Genomic DNA, 18,466 nt, shown 5'->3' with positions numbered 1-18,466 from the left:
AAGATTTTCTCTCTATTACCCACATTGATTCGTTGAATTGCTTTCACTAATTTTTTTATCATTTTTCTAATTTAATATATTTAAAATACAAATAATTACTAATAATACAAATTTCATTAATGAGAGTTTTCCATGTAAAACCAAGACCATTTTCCTGTTGACCAATGTTGAAAGGCGGAAAGTCTTAGCCGTCCTACGCTGGGCCCTTTTAAAGTTTATTAATCTATCAAATTTATTAAATTAATTTGAAAATAAAAACATTATTTGGTCAATAGTATTTTTTGATTAAATTTTAAATTTAAATAAAAAAATTTAATATAATTAAATTAAAAATTGATATTAAAAGACAAGAAATTAGTTAGTTGCTATTATAATTTTTTAAATGAGACTATGATATAGCATAATAGGTAGAGATGATTGATTGATGCATAAAGAAATGAAAATACAGTTCATTTGTCAATGAGTATTTAATTTAATTATGTGATTAAGTCACCATATCAACTACCATTAATGGCGAAGCAAAACTAGTTGAAATAAAAATATCTAAACTTCAAACCCGCCAATTGCAAAACTGTTTCAATAAATTCGGATAAAAACTCACTAACAACTAAACAATGTTTGGATCTTTCACTCGTCGTCGTCATCGACTGCGTCGTTCAGGGCATTCAAGCGTTGGATCAGTTTGGATCTCCTCTCCGCATAGGTCAGCCTCTTCAAGTTATACCTATAATGTTTTCATTCAATAACAATTAGCAACTCAATAATTTTCCAATATTAATTGGGTTTGCGGGTAGTCAGTCAGTCACCTCTTGTGTTGCTTAGGAGCCTGTTTCGACGACTTCTTCTGAGTTGGGTCGGCTCGGATGGCAGCGTGAACCTTTTTGTACAGCTCCTCGATGCTATCAGCATCTACACCTTGCTTAATATACTTGCTGAAATGAGTCTGATACTTTTCTGGTTCATCTTCTATCAAAGTCTTCATACAAATCAAACTTGTTAATTAATTAATACACAATAAGCATTTGTCATATTATTAAATTCGTATATTGGAGAATTGAACTCTAAAACCTTACCCTCATGTATGCAGCAACATGTCCACCATATATATACTTATGGTGAAGATCGGCATCAAGCTGCTTAGACTCCTTTGAGAATCCAGCAAACCTCTTGTCACTGTGAGGAATATCTAATCCACCATCTAGAGCACCCTGTTATGAGAATAGATATCAAAATCCAAAAATATCTATCAATATTCAATACAAATGCAAGACCGTAGCAATCATATATACAGTCAATTTCTGGTTGTGGATCTGATCTTTTCTTTTTTAAGTGACGGTTTCTCATCTGGATTTGATTTCAAAGGGATAATGATATTCAAATTTGTAGAATGACTGATAAAATACCTTCAAAGCACCAAAGACGCAGTTTCCTGTAGTGGTTCTGATGAGGCCTACATCAAGTAGAGCACGGAAAGGTCTCCTGCTCTCAGCTGGCTCCACGGAGAAATCCTCTCCACTAGCCTAAAGCATAAACAATACACAAATTGAAGAAAATATAATTGAGACTAAAGTTCACACCTAATATATATACAAAGACCTACCTCAACATTGCCTACATACTCATCATCCATCTCAAGCATTTTCAACACGCGACGAGCCAAGAGAAGTCCGGTGCAATAAGCTGAACAATATTTGAAATTATGGTTCATATCAAGATCAGGCTTCAGATACATTAATTAATTATTGACAACAAGTGCAAGGTACCTGCAGCATAATTTGTGAGACCTACTTCAAGACCATAGTGAGGCAACTCATGAGCATATGCAGCAGCAAGAACATTATCACCAGCAATAGTTGCAGATACAATTTGTGCAACTATGTCCTTGTTGGAGAATCGCACAACAAACCGATACTTAGGAGTGTTGTACTTGTTCTTGTCTTGATTTATAAGGCGAATTCTGGCCCTGTAGTCTGTCTTGCCCTCTGCAAATACTCAAATATAATGTATAATACATCAAATTAAAGCCAGGAAACAATGGGATTCATTCAAAAGAGTCTTTGTTGTTGAAAAATACCTCTTCTTCTCTTAAACTTGACCTGAAACCTCTTGAAATATGCCCTTGACTTTTGTGCCTTGATAAAGACCTGAAATGAAGAAAATAAGAAAGTATCCAAAACTCACAATATCTGACACATAGAATACATTGTTCAACCGTAACTACGCAAATCTTAATAGTTTCACAAAGCAGAGAATGCAAAAAGATAGTCTTTCAATCTGTAATATTGAATTACATTCTTCATAAACAAAAATATAACCCAGAGAAATGAGAATGATCAGATTCTGACCATTGTTGCAGCTGCCGAAATCACAAACTCGAAGCTGGCTACTTTAGCAAAATGGTTCTTACATTAAAGACTCCCCGCCATAAATAGCAAGAATGAAAGCCCTAACTAGGCTTTGTTTTATAATCAAATGACAACTCTACCCACACCTCTATATTATATTTATTTATTTTTAATCATTTTTTTTTATTATATTTGTATTTATTATTTATAATAAATACAGAATTTATGTTTACCAATTTATAATAAGATTTTTTTATGGGAAATTTGACGAAATGATTCTAAAAAGCATTTTAAACGTGATGGTGAACACTTTAAAATATTTTGACAAAATTATTCAGTCGCTTAACGCGAAAAGTAAGATCGTCTCGCGATGAAAATTTTTGTAAAAATGGGTCATTTCGTCAAATTTAAGGGTATTTTTAGGGTCATTTCGTCAAATTTTCCTTATTTTTTTTATATGTGGGCAAATGAGATTTGAGACTTATTTTTTCAAATTTTATAAATTGAGACTATTTATTATTAAAGTTATAAAAAAAATGTTAATTTATTATTAAAGTTATAAAATAAATGTTAATTTATTATTAAAGTTATAAAAAAATGTTAATTTATTTTTTATGTGACATTTATAAATAAATAAAATATTTATATCACTAATTTAACTATAAAATTTAAACAAATAAAATATTTTTGTCTACCAATTTTCTAGGATTCAATAATACTTTTTATTTGGTGAAATTCAATAGTTAAATTAGTGATATAAATATTTTATTTATTTATAAATATTACATGAATAATAAGTTAGCGAAGTTTTAAGAGTTTAAAAAAGTATGAAATCTCAATTGTCCGATAAAGAGCTAATTTTGACAATTCCAAACATTAATTAAATTTGTCAAATTATATATTTTAATTTTATATTTCAACCACAAAATCAATAAGAAAATATAGTTAATCCACTTTTAAAAAGAAAAAAAAATGATGAAAAGTGTTTTTAAGGGAACCAACTTGAAAACTCTTTATTTTATCATTCTACAACTAAAAAAAATTCAAAATTGAAACTGACTTGTTGGTGTAGTATAAATTTTAATTTGTTTCTTTTAATATGTATTCATACACGGCCCTCACAATGATCTACACCTCAGCTTTCATGATTCATATTATTTTGTAAATAGGAACATAACCAAATATAAGAAAATTCAAATTCTATTGAAAAAATACATGTTTTGCCCATGTGTATAACAATCTTCCGCCAAATATAACAATATAATGCATTTCCTCCAAAAGAAAATAATATAAAATCTATAATAAGGTTAAAAAAAACTCGATAATCAAATGTGACGATAACATCAAATGATTAAACGGTGGAAAGACTAGCCCATTTCCCCACTTCATAAGGATCGCCATAATAATACAACTTTATTCTATTCCACAAAGACAATCCAGCAGCAAAAGGAGAGCCTCTAGTTTCAGAATCCTCGCTTTCAGATGGATCATCTCCGAAAGCAGCTACATCACCCAGAAGTCTAAACGAGATACGTTGAGATTGTATCGGTCTCAGAAAGTCAAAGTACATTGCTGTCCCTGGTTTAACCTCTGGCAATCGATACTCAGCAACCGTAATCATATTGTGTGGCTCCTGCATTTTTAATAATAACACAAGATTAACTCAAAACCGAATGAATCAAAACATTTAAACAAGCTTTATATATACCTGGAGAGCTGATACTTGAATGTATAATACAGGTGGAGAGATATATCTATCCTCAAGAAACTTCATATCATCATCGGAAGAAGGCGAATGAGTAAACCTAGGTTTTATTGCGGAAAACCCATCAAGACGAAATCCAGCTACTAATTGTGAAGCCGGTGGAAGATACTGTTCTAGAACAAGATCATTCTCCATTAATCTCTCTGCCTCTACAGTTACCTTGAATCTATTATGTTGTGGAGGTGTATCCAACCAGCTTCTAATATTTGCTTGATTAGATCCACTAGATTGTGAAAGCTCCACATCTTTACTAACAGGTTTTCCAAACACTAAAATTCTTTTAGCGTGGAGGCATGGTTCAGTTTCAGTTACTCCTCCAAAAGAGGCGCGACGATCAAGCTCTGCAAATGGGTTCTCGTCTAGAGACATCAGATTGAAGTCTCTTCCGAGATTAACTGATCTTGAACCAACTTTCTGAAGATTCATTGTTAACCAAATTATGCGACATCTAAAAGGATTAGGGAATACAAACTTAACGTGCCTTGGAACTGTGTTTGGTTTTTCTGGCCCACAAAGTTCCGAGGAGGAAGATGAGATTAACGACTGGATCTCCCATTTTCCCATGCATGATCTCTCCTCTCTTTGCATCTTATTGCTAGCCCAGATTTGGATGGAAGGTGCATCTGACATAGAATAGCCACAAGGACTGACGAGTAGAACGACTCCAGACACGTCGGAGATATTACCAAGAACAATGGTGAATTCAACTGATGATACGGAAGAAGGAGCTTTCCAGTACAAAGTATCTAATCCTGAATCTAGAGGTGGTGTAAGCAGCGACAGATATGGGGCAGATCCTGTTGCTGTTACCACCTACATTCATAAAATAAATAAAATGTCATAATTGTTTGAATTCATGAAGAAAGAAAGAAAGTTTTGGCCCTTATTTGATCTGCTGGATTATTATCTCATCAATCAAATAACATTATTCAAATCATCAACCAAATACTAAAATACCCTCTATTTATTTTTCTTTTTACAAAAAATATTTGTCCATTATATATCTAACATAACCCAATTTTCAAGAACGAAAGATTGTACCGAGTGCAAGAAGCTGGCGAAAGGAAATTCAGCAAGAGAATCCTCTCCATTAAGTAGTTGTTTAGTCTGCAACTGTGAATTAGATTGTTGTGCTTTAGGAGGAGAATTCTTTAATGAAAAGGCTATAACATGATCTAAAGCCTTCTTCGAAGCCTTAGTTGAACGAGTACTTCTACGCTTGCTAATCAAGACCCTCAAATAATCCAACATCAAAGCGTCCAGGACTACATCGTTGCAGCATTTTTTACAGATGACACCATCGAGAGCTGCTGAACGGTTTGTCTCGCTTGACCCGCCTTGGCTTGATAAACCGTTATAATTTGATGTCGCCTTTGAGATAAAGCTTTCCAACAAAAGAGCTCCTTTTCCAGCTGAACAGACTTTGCAAACCTTTTTCTCACATTGAGAACACATAGAGAATGATTGAGAAGCCGAAGAATTTGAAGAAGATGCTAGTCGGTTTGCCCCGATTTCTGCACGAACCTGACAATTTTGACCTACACAACTCTCACCAATACCGGAAATATTCCAGAAATCTATGGGACTATCGTCTATGGCATCTAGACCAATAGAAGAAGTAATCTTGTCTTCAGCTGAAGTATGTCCAAGAATAGCAAGTTGGTCTGCAATCTTACGTAATCTTCGCATATATAATTCGTCGAGTACCATGTTTGGGTTTATGGTGGCAGGATCAATGCCAATAGAAAGTAAAGCTCTGTCTCTTTCAGCAGCAGAAAGATTAAGATTAAGCCTTTGAATTTCCAGTTTCATGGTTTCAGCAAAACCAAGTCTTCTTTCCTGCCAAGTGAATAAACAAATACAATCAAGCAAATTCATATCCTTTTTACATATGAATGGCAACTATATTTAATAATTATAACAAATTTGAACATATTTTCCAAACAACTAAAAAGCTAAGAGAGTTCTTTTAAAGAATAAATCTAAGTTGAAACGGTTTTTCTCATATAGACTATTCGGATTCATTTGGAAAACCTTTTGTATGTGAATCTATATCTGGATAGAAACCACCAATGAATTTCTGAATCTTTTACTCATAGACTATTCTAGGCATCTCTGAATCTTAAATTGGATTTGGGCAGGAATAAGTACAAAATACACTCTGTTACCAAACGGAATCTCATCAGGATCCACACTAAATGAGAAAACATGATGAATAATATTTTCACATGAAGCCGTGGTGTTTGGTTTTGACATCCGGATTTAACAAAGATATGGCCAAATGAAAAACATAATTAAATTTGATAAAGGGTGCCACCATACCATATTTGAACCTGCAAGCTGCTTAAAAGAATTGATATATTCTTGAGCACCATTTTCCAAAGACCTTGCACTCTGTGGCAAAGTCATCCCGGAATCAGTTCCACCATTCAGATTAGTTGCAGGTTGGTCAAGGAAGTTGAGTATGTCATTATCTTCTTCATGTACATTTCTTGTAACCACTGGTTCAGAAGTGGATTCTGAAATAAGACTGTTTCCTGTTAAAAGGTCTAACCAATCGCTGGTCGATGCATCTGAGAGAATAGAAGATGACACAGTTTCATTGGATAAAGAAGTAGCAGCACCAAATGGATTTGTATCTGAATCAGACAGAAAGGGGTTGGCTGTAGTCTGACTATCATCTTCAATTTCATGAAATCTAGTACTTGTGGCATCATTTTCCAAAATCTGCTTCCATGGAAGAGAAACTCCAAGAATCTCCACCTAAGATAAAGAATTTTAATAGAAAAAACATAAGAAGCATAAATCTATTATAAATGGATTGAACGGTTAAATTTTTGTACATTCAAAATGTTCATTTGTACCTCACCAAGTGTCAAAGGGCTTTTTCCAGATACAGCAGGATAGAATGTAAGTGCAACCACTCGCGTAAGAAAATCCAATTCTCCCTCCAATTCTTCATACTCGTATAATATAGAACGGCTAGCTGTATCTTGGGCATGGAGACGGGCCCCAGCTCCAGTAACTGCCATGTCCTCTGCACTGATAGGCCCTGGTAAAGGTATCAATATATTTGTGCCATGAGCACATTGAGGAATGAAGACCCCCTGTCAGACAAAATCACCAGTCATTATAGACTTAGTAGGTTCAATATGCAAACTATTAATAATAATGGAGTTCAAGGTGGTGAAACTGAAACTAAGGAATTGTTGTTTGTCTTGTACGAATTGCGACAATTTTATTTAATACAAACTTTCAAATTTAAAAAATAAATAAAAAGTAAAACTAGGAAAATAGGAAAACCGGAAGGTAGTGACATCATCAATAGGAATGAAGCAGAGTCCACCAGATAGAAGATGACTCACCTCAGCGACAAGTTTGAGCCCATCCAAATAGCGCCCAGTCCTGACATCAACAGTTGATGGAAAACTAGAATCATCTACACCATGGGAAACAGTTATAAGAAGTTGGCAAGCATGACAAGGCTCCGCGAGGTATATAAACATTTCAAGCACATCTGCTGCCTGAGGACCCACCTGCAGAATGAATCATCCCACAAGTAAAATCTCCGTCAGATTTAAAATTTGAACAAAGGACAGACATCAATTGAAAACCAAGCAAAGAGAAGAGATTCTAAGGAAATATAGGTTGATTTTAATGTCCCCAAAAATGTTTCATACCCAGATCAGATCTTTTCTCCTGAAACTAAGAAGACTGGCTCCACCATCCGACGCTTGAAACATGCTAGGAACAGGCTTAAGTAAGCAAGCAGGTGGTCGGGACAAAACCTGTCATAATTGAATTAAGATCAACACAAACATTGTATTGAGCATAAACTATATAAAAAACGATTATTGGTCACAAAGTGGAAATAGAAGTTAAACCACTCAATTATGTTCTCTGGTACGCCGCCACTACTTTCATGCACTAATTCAATGAAGAAGTTAAGCCACTTCTGTAACAGATGCTAGTGTAAGTATGACAGGGCAACTGCCACTATAGAATCATTTGGAAATAAAACATCATATCGATTATATTCTGGACACAACTGTTTCTGGTGTGAATAGACTTTTTTTCATGTACTGCATGAATGAACAATATAGTCACATAATTACCTAAACTGTCTTGATCTGACAGAAATTCTTGACAATAAGCAAATGCTCTTATGAAAAAAGTGCTTATGCAGAGTGCCTAGGGATTGCACAATAAAATGAATGACACACTATGAAAGGAGAAGTCGATTGCAAGCAAGCATAAGGGAGAAGTCGACTCAGCTAATCTGATTAACATACATGCAAAGGTTGAAGTGGTAAAGATGGAAGATGTTTGAAAAGCTTCAACCCAAGGAACATCTCCAGCTGCTTCTGCCGAGAGCTATCTACAACGGCATTTTTGTACCTTCTTTGGAGCGTGATTTTCATATTCTGTGCTGCAGAAAACTGTTTAAATTTACCAGTTTCTTCACTAAAAATACTTAAAATCTGACTGTGCATGGCTTTAGAACCAGTGTATAATGTTGCATGAATATCACCAGCTAGCAGGAAAAGATCAGCTAGTTGGGATACTGGTGACAAAATTGTGGACCTCTTGAACTCCTCAAATGTCATATCAAATCTCTTCCAAGGTTTATCTGGACATGGGTGATTCCAGGTTGTGGTCCTGGTGTTGTGATCAATATAATATGTCTTCCCTGTAACTGCATCAGATCGTTTCTCCCAGCCTGGTGGCAGAGGAGCTATATATCCACCATAGTTGTTGTTAGACTGATAACCAGAAGAAAAATCGCTATCAAGCGATATCCCTAACCGTCTGCATTGCTCCACAAAGACTTGGAGAGATCCAAAATAACTGGCAGCATTTGTTCTATCAAGTGAATCAGCACAGTTGAAGCGTATCACTCCATTCTGATGTGATCTTAAGCAAAAAGCACCTTCCACACCATTATTCACGATAACTTCACCCCTGCAATCCTTAATTCTTTGACGAGATGGCAAATAGTCCCCCTCAGAAATACCTATAGAAATCGTGGGTGCCTTCAGAAATTTCCATAAGCCTTCAATTGTCTGTTGCTCGCCTTTTAGCTTGGTGCTGGCATGCCAATCATAATTTATAAGATGAACTCGGGTATGTGGAAGTTTACCAATTGAACGAATATAGTTCATTGACTCCTCAAAATGCTGAACAAGGATGCACTCTGATTTTCCTTCCCCACTCCTAAGCAAGTTAATACATACAATAGGAACTAGAGCACTTTTCTTCTGACTCCCACTAACAGCTACATCTAGGTTTCTTGTATCATATCGTTTACTCAACCTCTGATAGTACTGAGTACTTCCTTTATAGGGATCACGATCCGAAACATATATTTCTGCTTCTGCTGCAGTCATTTTTAAATCTGCACCCCACCACATAGGAATGGTACCCCGTCGCCAAATGTATGTATTAAAAGGGATGCTTTGACCTGCCCTTTTAGGAATCCATACCAGTTGCTCACACTCAACCTCGTTTCCTGTTAAGTGAGAAATATTCCGTCACTAAAATTGGTTTTAGACCTTAAACGAAAGGCAAGATTATTGAAATAGACAAACAATGTGTGAAGACTACATCGATAAGATATGCTTCAAAAGAAAAATGAATACCCAAGTCACATTACAAGGTCTTTTCATCAGGAAAATCAATAGATCAAGTGTTAGAATTAGATAAATGTGCATGGACCTTCCTCACAGGCATATGTTGAAAAAGAGTGCTTGATTACATCTTGAGAAAAGTTGAAAACATTTTAACTTGCAATCTTTTGTACACAATCAATGGGTATGATCCATAATCATTCTTGAGAAATCTAGATGTCCCGAAATTCCAAGTCAATAAGGACAACAGATTTTGTAACTGTGCTGATGAAACATCCATTTCTCATATTGGTTATTGACAAACAAGCAATATAATGAATTCTATAAACCTGGGTTTTTTCCTTAGGGTAGTACACCAACAATTCATACTCAATATGGCATCCACATTACAATTTCCAAAATACTTTAGCACAGATAATATTACCGGTGCTATAGCAGGAATTTATGCCTCTTGCCAAGTACCGAGTGCCAGGATGCAACCTGCTTCTACGCGCGGTGAGAGCAACTCTTCCTTCTTGCTGACCTGAACTTCCAAAGTATCGATATTCTGCAAACCCCTATAAATTTGCAGATAACCAAAGATTACACTTGGGCATAGATATTCTTACTAGTACAGTAAAGGATATAAAGCAAGAACTGAAAAAGGGAACACCAATAGTAACTTGTTCATTTAGTAGAAACCTGCAAGCAAGGGGAGTCGTAAAGGGGATCCAGTCACATTGCAGGACTCAAATAAGAAAAAAGGAATCAGGGAAAAAACAAAAAGAAAAATAACAAAAAATGAAATAGAAAAACAAAGAAGTTGTGAAGTGTCATAAAGAGCAAATGTATTGTGTTTATATCCAGTCTTGTAAGCAACTTGGTTTTGATGGGAATAATCTTCACATCTTGCACTAATCTCACGCACAAAAAATACACATGTTTTGCAGCTAGTCAACACAGATAAATCTCAAAGAATGTATATAACAGCTCAAAACACACTCAAACATACACTTATTGCTACTTACAAATGGCATGGTAATTCAATTCAGCGTTATATGATTCATACCTATCATATAGACAGCAAGTACTTCAAAGAATAAGTTTCATAAAGTAGAAAGACTTTTCAATGATCATTGAAGTTTACTATTTTGCTAGGGGAAAGGGTTGGGTTTCGAATCCCTAACATATGGGTCAGAAGGCTAGCCCTTTGCCACTGTGCTAATAGCACATCCCAAGTGATAAGAGTAATTAAGTGCAGGAACACCAAGTGAAGTGAAAAGTGAAAACTAAAAACCTGCAGAAGAATGATGCAATGTTGTGGAAGCCCTATTTTCTTGAATGGTGCTGAAAACCAACCATTCCAAACAAATTCATCATCAGGTTGTTGCAAAGGCATCCGGCTTGGAAATGGCCTGGTGATGTCCCTGGTTTCACAAAAGTAGTGTTTTCCGTCAATATCAAGCTCAGTCAGCTCCTGAATATTCTTCACTTCTCCTTTTCCCTGGGCTTGAGGGTTTTGAAGTGGAACTTTGATCCATTGGCTCTCTATCACTGTATATACATATCCTCCACCAGGTAAATCTGGAATGCTTGCATTTAATTTAGTTGCAACAAGAAGTAAGCCTACGCTACCAAAGGCCGCATAGCCCAATATTGCCCTCGCATATAATATGCTTCTACATAACCATTTCGATCCATTTGTTACAAAATCTAAGGCTTCAGTTTGGGAGCTAAAAACATCATGACCTAGCTTCCCATTATGGCGAAGTGCTCCAGTTGTTGGGTCAATATATATGACCTGAGTGTCGGTCAAAGTAGAAAGACTCACAACAATATAGACTTCACCAGAATCGAGTGTAACCACCACAACCGATGTCTCCCTTATTCTCACTGCTGAAACATTTATACAACATGTCAACAGAAAATAACAAGAACAAACTTTTATAATCAAACAAGGACATAAGATCAAATTTCCCTAAACCTGTACTCAAAGATTAAACAAGCCCTTGAACTTTTAAAAGATTCATCTAAACCCTCGGCATGTACATAATGGATCAAATAAGCTCCAATCACTTGGGGAATAACTAAGATCTAATTATCAATAACTATAATAACTATCTCAGCCATTTGGTAATTTAATTATTTGCAAGAGATCACTTTGTATATTTCTATTCTAATGAATGTGATAGTGACCTTCATATTACTGTAGTTTTTATTCTTTTGCCCATAAAAAAAGCTACACCTGACATGATGTTCATATTAGCTTAAGAACAGCATACTTCATTTAGTACCATGCTGTCTCAACCATATGACAATTTATTATGACCCAAGATCATTTTGTGTTTTCCATTAAAAACTATGCTATAGCTTGAGAACAACATAATTCGTGACCTGTTTCATTGACATTAATTACTCTAATGAAATAAATAAAAACGATATGAACAAACACCGCCTTTAAGGATAATAAAGCACTACTACCGCAGCATCATTAATGCATTTAATGAAATGAAAAAAAGAATGAATAGCATAATAAACTCCAAATTAACTAGATAATCCCATTTTTATCACATCATTAGAGTAGCGGAGCTAAGAGAATGTATACTAATTAGAACAAAGTAAAGATCTTACCAGGTGACTCCATACTCTTGTCAATTAATCCAGGTCACCAACTGAAGAAATTTTGAGACCTCTGTGTCCTGATTAATTGAAACAGGAATCTAGTCTAAGTATGTAGAAAGCCAAAGGAACGTTGAATAGATGGATCAACATGTTTATTAAATCGATTAAACTTCATTTTAGATAAGAACTCTTGTACGCATAAGATAAAAGGACATAGTTGTGAACCATTCCCATCATGATTTCTGCAGAATTTTGTCACAAATTATTTTCCAAAAAAGAGGGATGAGAAGAGGATTGGATAAGAAAATGTATTATAAAATAAATATGGTAATAGAATGACATGGAAATATGATTTAACAGTAAAAGAAATAAAGAAACAAAATAATCAAGACGGACATATATTAAATTACGAGAATATGAAACAAAAGTAGGCATGAAAGATGCAAGAACAACCTCAAAGAAGAATGCAATTAATCGAACATGAATTACATGAAATCCTAATGCATGATGTAGTGTGTGAAGAGAAGGCTTATGAGAGGAAATCAAAGAAAATGACCAAAAATGCTCAGGTCAATTCGGAATTGAGTACGTTAATACTAATAAGGAAAGTAGGAGACTGAGGTTTCACGATGAGAGCGACGAATGTGAGGATCACAATAATGATTAAACCAGCCGTGAAATTTTTTATCAACGGATTCTGTGAGGGAATGCGAATGATTTGGTGTGTTTAGATCGATTTCTCTTTGGTTACTTTGGACTATGCTATAAGGATGGTATCAGATTTTGGTTATGGTCATTTTGGGCCTGTTTCAAGTGTGTGTGGATGAAGATTTGAATTGATGATATCCTTGTTTGGTAGTTTATGTTTATTTTGTCGATCATTTCCTCCATCATTAGAGGCTTTCTGTTTGTTGTTAGGCTTTACCCCTTCTTTCTCTTTGAATCATTGTTTGTAGTGTTTCGCGACAACTTATTTAGGTATAGCTATTACTGATCTAGGGGTTGATCCAGTCTGAGCATTCAGTTTTCAAACAAAAAAGAAGATTAAATCCAGATGAAGAGGGTACTCAAAGACGTGGGTAGGATTGGAAGAACAAATCAGAAACCAAAATCGAAAAAGGGCAGGTAATTCACAAAGAAGATCCTGATAGATCTCAATTTATACGAAGTTGATGAAAGCTCCTTTTTAAAGATCTAGATAGATGGGCATCATATTTATAGGTAAACAGCATTGTTGCTGCTAGAACTCATTGACAACCCAAATTATCAACATCTACACTACCAGATTGACAGAGGAAGAAACAGGAAAATCGCAATTTGCTTACTCCAATAACAATTCGTGAATCGACACATATATAGATGAAAACATATACTACACTATTGGATCCTGTCTAAAGAGAAAGTGAGAAATATATATGCAAAAGTGGAACTTACCAGAAGGGTTTAATCATCTTAGGCAAGGAGGTTCATGATAACAGATGATAGGAAGATCGATGATTATTTCAAATCAAGAACAAGTTCAGCTGGCAAGATCCGATGAACCCAATGGAAGTTCCGGTGAATCAGAAATGTAAAGATCGAAAGTGGAATTGTTTCAACGAAACTAAGCAGCAGCGTGAAACAGACTATATGTGTAATGGGTGCCACAAAGACAACATCTTTTCTCAATTTTTTGACCGGCACAAGGTAAGATTACAGGAATAATTAAATTCCCTTCTCATATAAGCTGAATCAATCCATTATCTTCTTACAAATATTAGCTGATTCTAAAAAAAAATTAACCTATTTTTTTTAGAAAGGTTACCGACATGTCTCTCGCTTTATTCTTAATAGAAACAAAATGAGACATTTTTAATGGTAAAAAAAAACTATTATTTTGAAAGAATAAAAATTATTTCATTTATCAATTTCACGCGAAAATCTCATAAAGACGTTCTAAACCTACCATAAACAATATCGTTTGTTACGACAATATTTGTCATAAATTATAATGTTATATCTCGGGAATCGTCAAACAATTACCGGATGATTATGTTATATTTCGAGAATCATACAAAATCACATATGTTTGTGATTTTTCATAATCGTAAAAAGAACTGAGCTTCGACTTTAGAATACCTGGGAACCGTTAGAATCGTGATCAGTTTCTTTATAACTTTTTCTCATCTTATTAATGTAAAAAAAAAATGCATAATCTGAAAATAAAAACTAAACAATGAACCATCAACCCTAAAAAGAGTTTAGACTTCAAAATATATATATTATTAACTCCACTGAGTGTTTTCTTTTCTTTTTCCTTCACATGTTGAATGATTATTTATTTCATATTGACACTTTTCACATTCACATAAGAAGCAATAAAGCATAACATGTGAAATAAATAAATGTAACTTCTTTAGGTCTTGTCCAGACTCCAGACGAGTGATTTCCCTTGCATAGTTGTACCATCAGAAAAATAATAAAAGTGAAATCAGTCCCTCTGCACAAGTTGAAATTATATGTAATAAAAGTTTTCCTAATAAATTACATATCGTATGTATATTTAGAGTAGATAATTAATTATAAAAAACTTCAATAGAATCAAGTCTCTACAAATTGTTATGTTCATTCATTATAATATTATAATAATTACAATAGTAACAACACAAACAACTGAAAACCAATTCCCATCATAAAAGAGTTTTCGAGATGAAAAATTATGGTTACGATCGTCTCAAATAACAGGCAGACACACTAATGAGTTAAGTGTTACTTGGTAAAAAATCGTAACATTTTGTCAAGAAGAATACAAAGAAACGTGAATATATATATGCATGGCTAATCGGGATTTCTGCTAAGAAAGTTGAGTTACAAATTAACCTTTGATTCTTTAAAATGAATTTATAGGCAATTCATTATTTTTACCATTCAAAGAAAATAATCGATGAAAATCAAATTTATTCTGATCACAATTATACATCTCTTTGGCATCCTTCTAGTGTTATATGGTAGATTCTGAATCTAGGGATTATAATAAAAACCTCTCATGAGTCATATGTCAATACAAAGAGTTACAGGGAAGCAATAAAACAAAAGAATTCCATCAAGATAAATATCCTCACCATTGTCACTGATAGTAAGTTTTATATTTGAAAACATTTATTTCCTGGCTTTGTTTGAAATTGGAGTTAAATATCAAGATATGAACTAATGTTGAACACAATAGTATACAAGACCAAATCCCACCCTCATAGCCGCCGCCACCACCACCACCACCAGCCTGCCTGGGTTTTTCACTGCAGAAAGAGGTCGAGTTTACATAAGTGTCATAAATCTATGAAAAAACACATTAAGTAACTAACTGTTTGAAAGGATTTGAAAAATGCAAACAAGACGTACTATGCTGCCTGTTTCATTGATCGATAGAGAAGCCTTCAGTTGTACGACAACATGGTGCAAGGTCTTGATGCTTTCTTGCACAGATTGATCAACACATGATTCCATCTCATTTATGGCACCACCTTTGTTTTGTAACTTAGATGCTTCATATCTATCTTGACAAACCATCAGAGACCTATTTAGCCTTTCCTGAACATACATAGACGATACATTTGAAAAAAGAACTGATCAAAGAAAGCACTAAAGTAATCAAATATATGGCACAGAATCATATTATTCCAAAAAGAAATGCAACATAATAGGTTTTGGATTATGGGTTTGTTGAATTTTGGGGGAAATTGTAAACAAATTATTCGACATTCGAATAACTTTGATTTTCTCCAAAACAAAAGAAATCCCACATAATAATTCAACCAAACAAGAAGCTTTTGGACTAGAAAGATACATCAGGTTGTGAAATCAAATGACAACAGTCTTAACAATGGGGCATAATCTCATAGGGTAAAACAACATAAGCAACCTGATTTGTTGTTTTGCTTGCAGGAAATTGGAGTTATTACATGATTTTGAAATTGAACATAGACAGCCAGCCAGCCAATCCATTCAAGTTATAAAGAGAACAGTTTCAAAGTTCACACCAAAATCATTGAAAATAAATACAGCTTTTTGTTACCTGAAACTTGGCCATCTCACCCTCAACCAGATTCTGGGCCCTTAGAGGAGGAGAACTGCAATGTTCAACGCAGTTACTAATTTCATCGTACTTCCTCCTTCGGTCGAAGCATTCATATGCACACTTGAAGTATGCTTGCTGTGTTGACATTTATTTATACACCAATGAATGAATACAGAGAGAATGGAAATGCAGAACAGAACAGGGGAAAGTAAATAAATAAAAAAAAGAAACCTGAAGAGTGAAATTAACATGGTCTTGAACCCCTGAGAGCTGTGTTTGCGCAGCCGTGTTCACTTCGTTGAGCTTTTGCCTCAATCTCTCTGTAACAATTCGCTCTTCAGCTGCTGCTATATGATCCATTTTACCTCTCTCTCTCTCTCTCTCGATTAGGGTTCTTCTGGTTCTTATTGAGTAAGCCAAACGGCGAAGGGTTTTAGGGTTTCTGCCACGAGCTAAAACTTTTCGAATAATTGCGAGGATAAAAGTGTTTTAAAACATAAAAAATAATAAATAGTTTGCTTAAAAAATAAAAAATTGAAATCTACAAATAAATCATCTTTTTTTTTCATTTATTCTATCTTCAATCAATTTTTAAAAATTTGTAATGGAACAAAATTATTTAAATAAATTATTTGATTATTTAATATTCTTTAAAATATTTGTAGCTCCGAATTTTTTTTTTTTTTTAAATTATGAGTATCTATATTCAAAATTAAAACCTAACTAAAAAATGTAAATGTGGGGATTTGCTCAAGTTTGTCAATGTGTTCATCTTTTGTATCGAATCTAGATTTTACAAATATTATGGAATAATATATTAAGAACTACATTTGAGATAGATTTTACAAATATTATGGAATAATATATTAAGAACTACATTTGAGAACGTTGATGATAATGTTTTGAAAGGACTTACACGAATAAAAAAAACACTTCCAATGATGAAAGACCATCAAGTTTGAGTCATCTAAAAAGTCATCCAATCATGGCTTGAGAGAGTGACCAATTTTTTTCAAGTAACAATAACTATAATAAGATAATTAGTTAGACACAAATTATGTCGAAAACTATGAATAAATATATCATACAATAAGAGAAAAAAAAATTTATATCACTGTATCTTCGTTAAGGAAATTATATATGTACGATATCTATATGATAATAAATGTATGTTGAGAACTACGAGTAAATATGTCATACACTAAAAGAAAAAGAATTTTATGTCACGAAGTTCGTTGAGGAAATTATATGTATCGATGTCCATAAGATAATGATAGATCATTTTCGATGAAACATAATATGATAAAAAAAATTACTGCGACAACAACATAAACTATAACTAGACACAAAATGCATGTCGAGATGTTCCAACTAGAGTGATTGTCCTAGCAATAAAAAAATTATCTTCTTGAGCTATATTAAGTTTGTGCTTTTTTTTCTATTTGATTTTATTTGGTAAAATTATTATTATTTTATGCACGTTTCACCGTAGTTTAATAAAATATAATTTAATCATTTAAACTTTATAAAATAAATGGTAACATTTGAAGCTCTTTGGGAGCATAAGTTTCGATTAAGCCCGATTTTACGTCTTATTTTACAAACACGTTAACCAATTAGTATAGTATCAATTTTACCGGTTTGACTTCTACTGGTTCCGGTCAGTTAACCGATTCAATTTTTTAAATTAAGTATTAAATTTATTAAATTTTTTTTACAAAATATTTTTTTAAATGTAATATTATATTATTCTCCATTTTTATGTTATAATATAATATTTTATAAATATATTTAAAAATATAATATAATATAATATATTTATAACCATATAATATATTTTAAAAGTTTCCTTTTTAAAATATATAAATTAGATTTGTTTTTGTAAAATAATTCTATACAAATTATATTTTAAAGTTTAAAAATAATTAATATATATAGATTATAAAAAATTATTTATAATATATTTAATATTTATAAAAATAATTAATATTACCGGTTAATTTTTTTTATTACATGTCACTAAGCACTAAGATACTTTTAGATATTTTTTCGATGAAACATACATTATCTTTTA

The 18,466-nt window shown here is 33.5% G+C and overlaps 3 protein-coding genes across 4 annotated transcripts; all 3 read right to left on the bottom strand.

Moving 5' to 3' along the window:
• Positions 1-396: 396 nt before the first annotated feature.
• LOC124939778 (60S ribosomal protein L5-1-like) lies at positions 397-2,452 on the bottom strand. Its single transcript, XM_047480222.1, has 8 exons — positions 2,346-2,452; positions 2,075-2,144; positions 1,764-1,982; positions 1,601-1,680; positions 1,404-1,520; positions 1,074-1,208; positions 807-976; positions 397-724 (listed from the first exon to the last, which is right to left on the bottom strand). Exons 1-8 carry the CDS (start codon positions 2,346-2,348, stop codon positions 628-630), a joined length of 891 nt encoding a protein of 296 aa, XP_047336178.1. The 5' UTR covers positions 2,349-2,452; the 3' UTR covers positions 397-627.
• A 1,072-nt stretch (positions 2,453-3,524) lies between these two features.
• Positions 3,525-14,014, bottom strand: LOC124938199 (probable phosphoinositide phosphatase SAC9). Of its 2 annotated transcripts, none has more exons than XM_047478596.1 (12): positions 13,773-14,014; positions 12,348-12,415; positions 11,014-11,612; positions 10,162-10,294; positions 8,403-9,619; positions 7,791-7,898; positions 7,476-7,646; positions 6,975-7,217; positions 6,433-6,873; positions 5,152-5,949; positions 4,054-4,923; positions 3,525-3,978 (listed from the first exon to the last, which is right to left on the bottom strand). In XM_047478596.1, exons 2-12 carry the CDS (start codon positions 12,358-12,360, stop codon positions 3,697-3,699), a joined length of 4,875 nt encoding a protein of 1,624 aa, XP_047334552.1. In that variant the 5' UTR covers positions 12,361-12,415; positions 13,773-14,014; the 3' UTR covers positions 3,525-3,696. The 2 variants fall into 2 exon arrangements, with proteins under 2 accessions (XP_047334552.1, XP_047334553.1); XM_047478597.1 differs by having other exon boundaries at positions 11,014-11,609.
• A 1,328-nt stretch (positions 14,015-15,342) lies between these two features.
• LOC124940064 (protein FAM136A-like) lies at positions 15,343-16,844 on the bottom strand. Its single transcript, XM_047480543.1, has 4 exons — positions 16,624-16,844; positions 16,390-16,527; positions 15,717-15,905; positions 15,343-15,613 (listed from the first exon to the last, which is right to left on the bottom strand). Exons 1-4 carry the CDS (start codon positions 16,750-16,752, stop codon positions 15,611-15,613), a joined length of 459 nt encoding a protein of 152 aa, XP_047336499.1. The 5' UTR covers positions 16,753-16,844; the 3' UTR covers positions 15,343-15,610.
• Between the last annotated feature and the right edge of the window lie 1,622 nt (positions 16,845-18,466).

This window comes from Impatiens glandulifera, chromosome 5 (assembly GCF_907164915.1).
Source record: "Impatiens glandulifera chromosome 5, dImpGla2.1, whole genome shotgun sequence".
In the NCBI taxonomy this organism is placed as follows: Eukaryota; Viridiplantae; Streptophyta; class Magnoliopsida; order Ericales; family Balsaminaceae; genus Impatiens; species Impatiens glandulifera.
This window is presented reverse-complemented; position numbering and strand designations above follow the sequence as displayed.

Excerpts from the sequence above, each read along its gene's own strand:
- LOC124938199 (XM_047478596.1), bottom strand. Across the intron at positions 6,874-6,974 it reads GCCCTTTGACACTTGGTGAG|GTGGAGATTCTTGGAGTTTC; the intron begins GTACAAATGAAC and ends TCTTTATCTTAG. Across the intron at positions 3,979-4,053 it reads TTCAAGTATCAGCTCTCCAG|GAGCCACACAATATGATTAC; the intron begins GTATATATAAAG and ends TTAAAAATGCAG.
- LOC124939778 (XM_047480222.1), bottom strand. Across the intron at positions 1,983-2,074 it reads CAAGTTTAAGAGAAGAAGAG|AGGGCAAGACAGACTACAGG; the intron begins GTATTTTTCAAC and ends GAGTATTTGCAG. Across the intron at positions 1,681-1,763 it reads TCTCACAAATTATGCTGCAG|CTTATTGCACCGGACTTCTC; the intron begins GTACCTTGCACT and ends AATATTGTTCAG.
- LOC124940064 (XM_047480543.1), bottom strand. The coding sequence starts at position 16,752 with ATGGATCATATAGCAGCAGCTGAAGAGCGAATTGTTACAGAGAGATTG. Across the intron at positions 16,528-16,623 it reads ATGTTAATTTCACTCTTCAG|CAAGCATACTTCAAGTGTGC; the intron begins GTTTCTTTTTTT and ends ATGTCAACACAG. Across the intron at positions 15,906-16,389 it reads GTGAGATGGCCAAGTTTCAG|GAAAGGCTAAATAGGTCTCT; the intron begins GTAACAAAAAGC and ends ATGTATGTTCAG.